The sequence below is a fragment of the Nannospalax galili genome, unplaced genomic scaffold, assembly GCF_000622305.1.
Source record: "Nannospalax galili isolate Female #2095 unplaced genomic scaffold, S.galili_v1.0 scaffold451, whole genome shotgun sequence".
Taxonomy (NCBI): Eukaryota; Metazoa; Chordata; class Mammalia; order Rodentia; family Spalacidae; genus Nannospalax; species Nannospalax galili.
In genome coordinates, this window is record NW_008331662.1 from 103,539 (window position 1) to 115,282 (window position 11,744).

General features: G+C 42.6%; 1 protein-coding gene and 1 long non-coding RNA gene across 3 annotated transcripts in view; one reads left to right on the top strand and one right to left on the bottom strand.

Moving 5' to 3' along the window:
* The window catches only part of Lrrc8c (leucine rich repeat containing 8 VRAC subunit C), a 94,396-nt gene extending 86,876 nt beyond the window's left edge, over positions 1-7,520 (top strand). For both annotated transcript variants that reach the window (XM_008826810.2, XM_029560466.1), the window contains exon 3: positions 5,052-7,520. In XM_008826810.2, coding sequence (XP_008825032.1) covers positions 5,052-7,325 — 2,274 coding nt within the window. In that variant the 3' untranslated portion in view covers positions 7,326-7,520. The remainder of the gene's footprint in view (positions 1-5,051) is intronic.
* A 146-nt stretch (positions 7,521-7,666) lies between these two features.
* On the bottom strand, positions 7,667-11,022 carry LOC115069209. The gene is made up of 2 exons (XR_003848491.1): positions 10,540-11,022; positions 7,667-10,339 (listed from the first exon to the last, which is right to left on the bottom strand). It is a non-coding gene; the product is annotated as an uncharacterized LOC115069209 (long non-coding RNA).
* Positions 11,023-11,744: the final 722 nt, after the last annotated feature.

The window sequence follows — 11,744 nt, forward strand, 5'->3', positions numbered from 1 at the left end:
ACACAAATGTAGATCTGAAACAACACACACCACACTCAGCAGGTGGCAGAATGGCAGTGGGAAAGGATGCTGCTCATGTGTCCAGAATAAATGTTCTTAAGTCATTTCTTAATACAAATGAAGGAGTTTGCAGGAGGAAGACAGGCATCTGATCTTCTGAAAGTAAGAGAAAATAGCCCTTGGGCATGCTTGGGAAGAGACACATATTATTAGTACATTTCAGATCTGACCCTGGTATACACATGAAAATCCAAAGGAAATGTGTGATGCATATCTGGTCATGCTGTTGTTTCCTCTGTAACACTTGTTTGCAGAAGAAAACCAACTCTGGATATTCGTTGTTTAAAATGATGCCAGCTTGTCAAAGAAATGGTACCTTAGTGCTGTCAAGGTGGTTCAACAAATAAAGGTGCTTGCCACCAAGCCTGATGAACTGAGTTTAATTTGATCCCTGGGACTCTCATGGTGGAAGAAAACCAATTCCGGAAAGTTATCCTCTGACCTCCACGTGGATGCTGTGTGGCACACATACAAACACGCGAGCATACACACACACACACATATGCAAAAAGTGGGGGTGTAGCATATTTTGCTAATGATTTGAGACAGACTGAAAGGTATTTGCATCTGAAAATAGAACTGATGGACACACCTGCCAGCTCCCCTGTTCCTATACCCATTCCAGTGCCCTTAGCTCTGCTGACTCACCTCCCTCTTCTTCCAAGCCAAAATGTCATGGAGGCACTTGAGCCATCTCTCTGTATCCTTCACCTGCTCTGTGTTGTCACTCCCACATTCACTTAAATAGTTTCCTAGTGTAAATGATTTCATTCCAAGAATTCTCATATCAACTTTTAAGAGAGGATGTCTCCTCGTAGGCTTTCAGATCGGGGTTCTTACTTGATTCCGTTTCGCTACCCAACCATTTCTTTCCCACTACACAAACAGGCCGGCTGGTTTTCTCCTCAGGCCTTTCTTCTCCCAAGGCAGCCTGAGGGTTGTCCCTAGAAGAGAAAGACACTGTGACTGTGGAGTGGAGAAGAGCAGAAGGCAGGAAACAAGCCCACTCCTCTTCCTCTTAGAGACTTCCATGAGAACATGTTAAGGTCACTTAAGCCTCTGAACCTTGATCAGTTCCTTCTGTACAGTGGAGAGAGTGAGGCCTGTGGGAAAGTGTGACCTGCCTCTGTACATAGTGGATCTCAGCCAATAAGGTACCTTGTTCAAAATGCAAAAGAAACTCCCTCTGGGTAGACACAGCCTGGTTAAAAGAAGGGAACACAGGCTGGATCTTAGTCCACACTTACCTCACAGCAACACCACCCTTCAGTGGCTGACCTGGAATCCTAAACAGCAAGCAGGAAGGCCTACCCTCTTCTGCCAGCAGAAGCAAGCCTTGGGGAAGGACAGTAAGAGTGACCTAGTGTCTCTTGACTGTAGCTCACAGCATTCACAGCTGGATAAAGATTGATGATACTTTTCTCATCCGGTAGCATGCAGAGAACCTTTCAGCACTATGAGAAATAGCCAGTAGGGATGAAGCTTGCAGGTCAGTACCAGCTTGATTTCTCCAAGTCCTATGACTCAAGTATGTGGTGTCCTCAGCAACAGAGTCTTATCAAATTCTAGAGGGTGACCAAGAGCATTGGCAATAGTCTGTCATGTTTGGTGGTCAATGGGACCTCACTGGCCAACAACTGGAAGAGAGATACACATTCCTGCCACTGGGCTTTGCATTTGTTAGTCTGTAGCACCTCTAGTAGGGACATTATCACCCTGTTACAGGGTACTTCAATGTATACATGTATATTTTAGGCAATCTACAGTAATAAATTTCCATATGACTTTCTCGGTAGGTCTTTAGGGTTGGTTATCCCTCCCCATAGCCCTGTTCCCAACCCACTTAAACTTTTCCCCTTTATATCACTGCACTCTATCTCCTCTCTCTTGAAAGTACCCCGTACTCATTGTCACTTACTAATTTCCTGATATTATGAGAGTACAGTAGCCAACCACTTTCTGATTGAATGAAGGCCTGCTCCACAAGATGGAGCCCATACCTGGCACCATTACTGGGGCCAAGAATCTGTAGCTTGACAGGTCATAGGGGTTCTCCTAGGGGAGAATCTTCTGCTATTATTCTGCTAAATGGACATAGTATAAATGGACTCCTAATGCATATGGTTACACCCATAGATGACTGCATCTCTCACACCTCACCTGAGAAGCTTCTCTTTGCAGTAGATAACAACTAATGCACAGACCCAAAACTGAGCAGGGTAGTGCTCAGCACTAAATGGGAATCGACTTCACACCCCCTTCTCCCAAGGCCCAAGGATCCTCTCAGAAGAGGGCGCAGCAAGATGCAAGAGCCAGAGGCTCTTGGTGGATGACCACAACAAAACAATGTTTTCTGGACACAGCAGGGCAGTTGCACATATGAACCCACAGTGGTTGTGACAGCATGCCCAAGACCTGCACAAGCTCAAGCTAGACAGAATCTCAGGGTGTAGGGAGTAGGCGGGTATAAAATTCTGCCCCTAACCAAGGAGCTACTGGCAGTTAGCTGCTGGGAGAAAGAGAGTTAGTTCTCTTTGAGAGCGTGGCTCCTGGGAGGTTAATGACACTCCAGTGGATGGCCACACACCCAAGAGTATTTGGGCAACATAAACTAAACTTGATGGGTTTAAAAAGAAAAATGAGGTCACAAAATTGGGTGGGTAGAGAAGTGAAGGTAGGTCTGTCAAGATTTGGGGAGGGAGGTGACTATGATCACAATACAATATATGTATGAAATCCTCAAAGTTTAATGAAAAAATGTTTAGAATGACTTAGCGCCTTAAGAAAGCAATTTTCTGGGGCTCCTGGAGAGATGGCTCAGCAGTTAAGAACACTGACTATTCCCGCAGAAGACCTGGGTTCGAATTCCAGCACCTACGTGGCAGCTAATAACTGTCCTAACTCCAGTCCCAGGGGATCCGACAGCCTCTTCTGACCTCTGTGGGCATTGCTCGACACGGGTGCACTTACCTACATGCAGGCAATGCACGCATACACATAAAATAAAAAAATTTTTTTTAAAGAAAAATGAGGTCACAAAATTGGGTGGGTAGAGAAGTGAAGGTAGGTCTGTCAAGATTTGGGGAGGGAGGTGACTATGATCACAATACAATATATGTATGAAATCCTCAAAGTTTAATGAAAAAATGTTTAGAATGACTTAGCGCCTTAAGAAAGCAATTTTCTGGGGCTCCTGGAGAGATGGCTCAGCAGTTAAGAACACTGACTATTCCCGCAGAAGACCTGGGTTCGAATTCCAGCACCTACGTGGCAGCTAATAACTGTCCTAACTCCAGTCCCAGGGGATCCGACAGCCTCTTCTGACCTCTGTGGGCATTGCTCGACACGGGTGCACTTACCTACATGCAGGCAATGCACGCATACACATAAAATAAAAAAAATTTTTTTTAAAGCTAGAAAAAAAGAATCACCGTGATAGCATTAGATTAGGGTTAGTTAGTTACTCGTTAAGCACATGTAAGTTTGCTGCTGGTGTCACTTTAATGACCTTGGTCATCCTCAGCCCCAGTCCTTCATACCCACACAGATGCAACCCAGAACCAAAGGACTGATGGCAGCTCTGGGTTTTTTAGGAAATATGTACAGGTGGTCTGGGTACCAGGGTGTCACTCAGCATTGGAAAACTCACCTGATTGTCAGCCTTATGCTTCTGTCTGGTGGGCTCTATGGCCTGGACACCCACTTGTGGTCATATGCTATGCTACTCGGTCCACTTTGTGATGGGTTTGGTTTCTGCTTCTACAATCAAAGAACTCTGATGTGACATACCACAGCACCCTTGTGAGGTCACCAAACGCAGTTTCCAGCCATTTTATGTTTTTAGGTACAAATGGACTGTCTTTATTGGTTTACATTTATTTGTGTGTGTGTGTGTGTGTGTGTGTGCATGTGCGCACACACGCACATGTGCCACAGGACATATGTGAAGGACAGAGGATAATTTGCTGGAATCAGTTCTCTCCTTCTACCACATGGATTCTGGGGATCAAACTCAGGTCTTCAGGTGTGGCAGCAAATGCCTTTACCCACCGAGCCATCTTGCCAGCTCCAAAGTGAGTTTCCCTGCATTATCATGTTTGTGCATCACTACAGTATACTCCTTGGTTGTTATTCTTCCTCTGAACAGTTGCTCATTGTTCAAATTGTTCTGTTTTTCTGGCCTTCTCTGTGGGGATGCGTCCTCTGATTTGATTCAAGAATATTCTCCCTCATCTTGCCTCATCAAGAAGGGTACATCCTGTCCTCTCTAAGTTGCAATCTTATGAGATTGCTTGACATTCTTGCAACATGATATTCTTTATAACAAGTTAAAGCATCAGGAGAGCACCAGAGGCTCTCAGTGTTATACACGAAGCTGGCAGGTTTAGGCATAAATAGGTTGCTATTGAACATTTTTGTATCCTCTCATCTCTGAAGAGTGTGTGAAAGCTTGGCAAGATCCCCATACGTCAAAGCCGTCTACATTCATCACGCATATAGTCCAGAATGGGGGTGGAAAGGAAAAGGGAAACAAGAAAGCTGGGACTTGTTTCCATATTTCTCTTTACCGCCCTTCTGGGCTCACAGACAAGCTAAGACAATACTAAGAGCCATCCAGCTCAAGATAGGATCAGATAAGGGGATGTATGTCTCTGACAATGACTGTTTGTCCCCAGCTGCAGAGAAAGAAGAAATGCAAACATGGAGAATACATCGAATATTCCTGAAATATTCACTTTGCTGTGCCTTGTTCCATGTCCTGACAATGCCACTGCTCTATGTCAAACTTTGACGGGGTGCACAAAGTCCGATATTTCATTTTTTCCATCATATGAGCTAAGAATAAAATCTCAGTGCTGGAATTGAATGTTATATTCTCCAGGCAGAGGAAATGGACATTTATTGGATGTTATTGCTGCTTTCTTCATGCTAACGACATTACAAAAGCTCTTTGGGTAATATAATTTGAAAATATTGTTTCTGTCTTTCAGGTCATGCAAGACAAGATCATCTGCCTTCCAAAAAGAGTGCAGCCTGCTCAGAATCACTCTTCCGTTTCGAATGTCTCTCAGGCCGTTGTCAGTACCACCCCACTGCCTCCCCCTAAGCCTTCTCCCACCAACCCCACCACAGTGGAAATGAAAGGACTGAAGACAGACCTGGACCTGCAGCAGTACAGCTTCATCAACCAGATGTGCTATGAGCGAGCCCTCCACTGGTACGCCAAGTACTTCCCTTACCTGGTACTCATCCACACCCTGGTCTTCATGCTCTGCAGCAACTTCTGGTTCAAATTTCCTGGCTCCAGTTCCAAAATAGAACATTTCATCTCCATCCTGGGGAAGTGCTTTGACTCTCCCTGGACCACACGGGCTTTATCTGAAGTGTCTGGGGAAGACTCAGAAGAGAAGGACAACCGGAAGAACAGCATGAACAGGTCAAACACTGTCCAATCTGGACCCGAAGGTAGCCTGGTCAACTCCCAGTCTCTCAAGTCAATTCCTGAGAAGTTTGTGGTTGACAAATCCACTGCTGGGGCTCTGGATAAAAAGGAAGGTGAGCAGGCAAAGGCCTTGTTTGAGAAGGTAAAGAAGTTCAGGCTGCATGTGGAAGAAGGTGACATACTGTACGCTATGTATGTTCGCCAGACCGTGCTGAAGGTCATCAAATTTCTAATCATCATTGCATATAACAGTGCTCTGGTTTCCAAAGTCCAGTTTACAGTGGACTGTAATGTTGACATTCAGGACATGACCGGATATAAAAACTTTTCTTGCAATCACACCATGGCACACTTGTTCTCCAAACTGTCCTTTTGCTACCTGTGCTTTGTGAGCATCTACGGGCTGACGTGCCTATATACCTTGTACTGGCTGTTTTACCGTTCTCTAAGGGAATATTCCTTTGAGTATGTCCGGCAGGAGACTGGAATTGATGATATTCCAGATGTGAAAAATGACTTTGCTTTTATGCTTCATATGATAGACCAGTATGACCCTCTGTATTCCAAGAGGTTCGCAGTGTTCCTGTCTGAAGTCAGCGAGAATAAATTAAAGCAACTCAACTTAAATAATGAGTGGACCCCAGACAAACTGAGGCAGAAGCTACAGACCAATGCTCATAACCGACTGGAGCTGCCTCTGATCATGCTTTCTGGCCTTCCAGACACTGTGTTTGAAATCACAGAGTTGCAGTCTCTGAAGCTGGAAATCATTAAGAACGTCATGATACCCGCCACCATTGCCCAGCTTGACAATCTCCAGGAGCTCTCTCTCCACCAATGCTCCGTCAAAATCCACAGTGCAGCGCTCTCTTTCCTGAAGGAAAACCTCAAGGTCTTGAGTGTCAAGTTTGATGACATGAGGGAGCTGCCCCCCTGGATGTACGGCCTCCGGAATCTGGAAGAACTCTACTTGGTTGGCTCTCTGAGTCACGACATCTCCAAAAACATCACCCTCGAGTCTCTGAGGGATCTCAAAAGCCTTAAAATCCTCTCTATCAAAAGCAACGTCTCCAAAATCCCTCAGGCCGTGGTGGACGTGTCCAGCCACCTCCAGAAGATGTGCATCCACAATGACGGCACCAAGCTGGTGATGCTCAATAACCTGAAGAAGATGACCAACCTGACAGAGCTGGAACTGGTCCACTGCGACCTGGAGCGCATTCCTCATGCTGTCTTCAGCCTGCTCAGCCTCCAGGAACTAGACCTGAAGGAAAACAACCTGAAATCAATAGAAGAAATTGTGAGCTTCCAGCACTTGAGGAAACTAACCGTGCTGAAACTGTGGTATAACAGCATCACCTATATCCCAGAGCATATAAAGAAACTAACCAGCCTGGAACGACTCTTCTTCAGTCACAATAAGATAGAGGTGCTGCCTTCCCACCTCTTCCTATGCAACAAAATCCGATACCTGGATTTGTCCTACAATGACATTCGCTTCATCCCACCCGAAATCGGAGTTCTACAAAGTTTACAGTATTTTTCCATCACTTGTAACAAAGTGGAAAGTCTTCCCGATGAGCTGTATTTCTGCAAGAAACTTAAAACTCTGAAGATTGGGAAAAACAGCTTATCCGTACTCTCACCAAAAATTGGAAATTTACTGTTTCTTTCCTACTTAGATGTCAAAGGCAATCACTTTGAGATCCTCCCTCCCGAACTGGGAGACTGCCGGGCTCTGAAGCGAGCTGGCCTAGTTGTGGAAGACGCTCTGTTTGAAACTCTGCCCTCGGATGTCCGGGAGCAAATGAAAGCAGAATAACTTATTTTTCATCAAAATAGGACTGAAACACGCTTCTACCAAATACAGTATAAATAACTAGGTAGTCTGAATGCCTTTCCTATTTTATTTTTATTTTAGCCTTTTCTTTTTCACACAAAACAAATGTACACACAGACTGAGCAAGGAGTATGTATTTTTAATAAAAATTTAATTGTATTTTTCAGTATTAATATTTTAAAGTTTTATTTGTCCTGGAAGCTAATGTATCTATTATTGTTTTCTACTGATGGGAATGAATGGTTCCATCTGGCTTTGGGGATTTTTTGTTGTTTGTTTTTTTTTTCAAAGGAAAGGAATCATAGGTTTTTTGCATTTTGGCATATTTTAAATGGGTGAAGATATTTTGCCAGTGCTGTTTTTAGCTTGTTTACACCTGTCCAGGCTCTTTATTTTTGTTTTCACTGTGTGTACCAAGGAGTCTGTGCCAGTTATGTTAACATCAGTTGCTTTCTTCATTGGCCGAGGCTTTTCATTCTATAGAATGCTCTTCTCTAGAGTGGAAGTTCATGTAAGTGCATTGTCACAGGGTATTATTTTTAAGCCCCGGCCCCTGCTGCCAACACCATTAATGGTATTATTTCCCCTGCATGACAGTTTCAGTTTTCTTTAGCCAGGCTTTTATATGTGGGTAAAGAAAGCAATCCTCAGTGGTTCCCATCCTTTCGTGTATCATTTATTGTTTAACTGATTTGCATTTTTACCAACATCCTAAAGAAATATTTAAAAATTCAGTAGATTTCCCCCCCTTCCACCTCAGTACTGCTATGTGGTAATGGAGAACAGCCCTAGGGAAATTAGATTTATTTTAATATTCTAGTAGATAATTAAATTTTAAATCATAGAATTAGAAGCCTGTTTTTGAGTAATTTAATCATTTTTGAAATCTTGATATACGAATGCATCAGATGGGAAAAAATTTTGCTACTAAAGCACTCTGTTAAAGAGCTAATATCTTCCACTCAGGCCCCATCCCTTCCTTGGGCCCTGCACAGTGATAATAGAATCTATTTCTGCCTGCTGAACAAAGTAGCCCACATATATACATATGTAGAGTCATCAGTTTCCTGCAAGCCTGTCCTGGCTGCCAAAGTCAGAAACAGAGACACAGGGACTGTTCTGCTCTCAGGAAATCCTATCTCACTTAAGACAGTCCTCTTCCATTTTCAGAAATGTGAATAAACTGCAAAATATTGTCACTTAGCAAGAATTCTTGCCTGATGGTCAGCAAAGCTTTTATTTACCTTTGTATTCTTAAAATAAAGTATAGTATGGGATCTTGAGTTAAGTAGTTACACGATTGGTCTAAGAAAAAAATTAATATAACAATGAAAGAAAGTAGAAAGATGATGTGAGGTTTCTGAACACTGTTTTTTAAAAGGGCTGCCCAGTGTTGCTTTGGGCAGTATGCAGAGGGCAGCTCTGGAGGCCACTCGGCAGACACGTGGACCTCACCTGAGCTGTGAATGTAAAGATACAGAGCTATGAGGATGCAGCTCAGTGAGAAAGTGTTTGCCCAGCATGCTCTAGGGTCTGAGTTCAGTCTCGGCACTGAAAAAAAAAAAACACGTTTTCTGTTCTAAGGTTTCTGAGTCATGATTTATTTAGACCTAGAATTGAAATATTTTGAAATACTAGCATGACTGTCATTCTTAACACAGAAAAGTATTTAATTTCTGAATATTGGGGTTCTGAATAAGAGCAATGTGTCGTATTCTGAAATACAACCCTATTTGTTTTAAAGAAACAATTTATTGGCAAATTATCTGTTATTGACCATGAGTAACTTAGTATTAAAAAGTAAACTGAGACAATGAACGCACTGTTCTTATGGTTAAAATTTATGACTATTTTCTATATCATCCTTCAAAAGGGATTTATTCAAGTTACCATATTTATGCTGAAATCTTCATCTGGCATTAGCTAATAATCTCATGTTCATAACTGAAATAAATCACCAATCATTCGATTTTATCACTTGTTCAAACTTCCAAAATAATTTGACTTGTTTTCATAGTGATTTTGCAGGCTAACCCCCAACCTGAGTTGTAAATAACATTCCATAAATCAGCATAATTCTGTGACTTTATGTTTTAAATAAGAGGAAAATTCATAATCTTTCTATTAGATTTTATAAAACTTCCAAAGCCTCAAACTTAACTTTGAGGAGTTGAAATTTTCTGACTCTGGTCCTTTTTAATATTGTAAGTTTTTGTTCACATTCTTGAGTAAAAAGCATTCGATTGCTATTTGGCCTTTAAATGAGAAACTCAGGTAAATGAACTGCTGACTTTTCTAACATTCTTTGATTCAACTCCGTGTACAGAGGTTATTCGCCTAGTCACTCTTGTGTTTTCTAAGTGCACTTGCTAACAAGGAACAACCAGTTCTCTGTTCAACCTGTAGGATTCACAAAAAAACTGCTGTGTAAATAGAAACACACCATTTGTATTCTTAACTCCAATAACTGCCTCAAGCTGAAGATGAATTCTCTGTATGGTAAGATTTACTGATGGAGGACAGAACAAACAGTTGTTTGATGGTGGTCTGGTTACAAGGAAACATAGAAATATAGTCTAATTAGACGCTCACCCAAGGACAGGCAAGATGACTCAAGCAGGTAAAGGTACTTGCCACCAAACCTGATGACCTGAGTTCAGTCCCCAGAATCTAATTTGTGGAAGGAGAGAACCAACTCCCATATGTAGTCCTCTGACCTCCACACATGTGCCATGGCATACACACCTACATGCAAACACACAAAAAATAGAAGCATGTAATTTTACTTTCTTTTTGTTGTTGTTTTGGTTTTGGGAGATAGGATCTCCATATAGCCAGCCTGAAGCTCTCTATATAGACCAGGCTGACCTTGATCTCACAGAAATCGAACTGCCTCGGCCTCCCAAGTACTGGGAGTAAAGCGTGTGCCACCACACCCAGCTTGACACATGTAAATTTTAAAATTATAAAAAACAACCCACTTAAGAAGATGACACCTCAAAAATTGGTTTTGGGAGATAGGATCTCCATATAACCAGCCTGAAGCTCTCTATATAGACCAGGCTGACCTTGATCTCACAGAAATCGAACTGCCCTGGCCTCCCAAGTACTGGGAGTAAAGCGTGTGCCACCACACCCAGCTTGACACATGTAAATTTTAAAATTATAAAAAACAACCCACTTAAGAAGATGACACCTCAAAAAAACATTGCATTTCGTTTGACTTTGCATATCAAGACTCTTGATAGGATGAAATCAGATTATCTGCAATTGTAGGTTCCTTGTGAATATCATGAAATCTGATTATCTCTGATTGTGGTTCCTCACATTGTTCACCAAGCTCTTCCCTTGCCTCTGCCTTTCCCAACTATTGTAAGGAGCACTAACAATGTACATGGTGTCTTGAGCAGCAAACAGACACTGCTTTCTCAGGCAGCCTGGGAAATATGCCTGCTGTATTTTGTTCCTTATGATCTTAGGCCCTCCTTTGGAGGGGTCTGAGACAACACAGACTCATGCTTGGGTTACTTGGAACAAACGAAGTCCAACTTCTTACAACATGCTATTTTATGGTTCCTGGTATTAAGAAAGAGTAAATATCTTTTTTTTAAATTGCCGGGCGTGGTGGCGCACGCCTTTAATCCCAGCACCCTGGAGGCAGAGACAGGCGGATCTCTGAGTTCGAGGCCCTCCTGGTCTCCATAGTGAATCCAGGACAGCTGGGGCTACAGGGAGACCCTGTCTCAAAAAGACAAAAAGAAAAAAAATTTCCCTAGGGCTGGAGAGATGGCTCAGCACTGACTGCTCTCGCAGAGGACCTGGGTTTGATTCCCAGCACCCACAGGGCAACTGCAAACTGCCTTTAACTCCAATTCCAGGGGAATCCAAAGCCCTCTTCTGACCTCCGAGGTATTGCATGACACGGGTGCATTCCATACATGCAGGCAACACACTCATACACATAAAAATAACAAAAAAATAAAATTTCCCCCCAAGTGGGTTTTACTGTTGTTTACTACTATATGAAAAGTCCATTTTAGCTTATTTTACTCTCTAATTCAATTTCATACCAAATACCTGATCAATAATAATACTTAGTAGTCAAAATTTGTGATCCATCGCTATAAAAACTGTCCGCAGTACTCTTCCAGACAGCGTAAATGTCAATATGATTTCATTCTTTCAGAGAGTAAATTAAGACGAAAGGAGCATTCTGTGGATCTTGATTGTGACAGTGCTGTTCAGAGATTATATCGGGGCAAGATCTCAAGAACAGCCTGGTTACTACTGAGGAGACTTTCTGGAGGGTCTGCGCTTTTCCCATTTTTCTCTTCTCTTAACTAGAGCTGCCATGAGTTTCAATTTAAGATCCATGATCATGCTTCTGATAATTTCACGCCA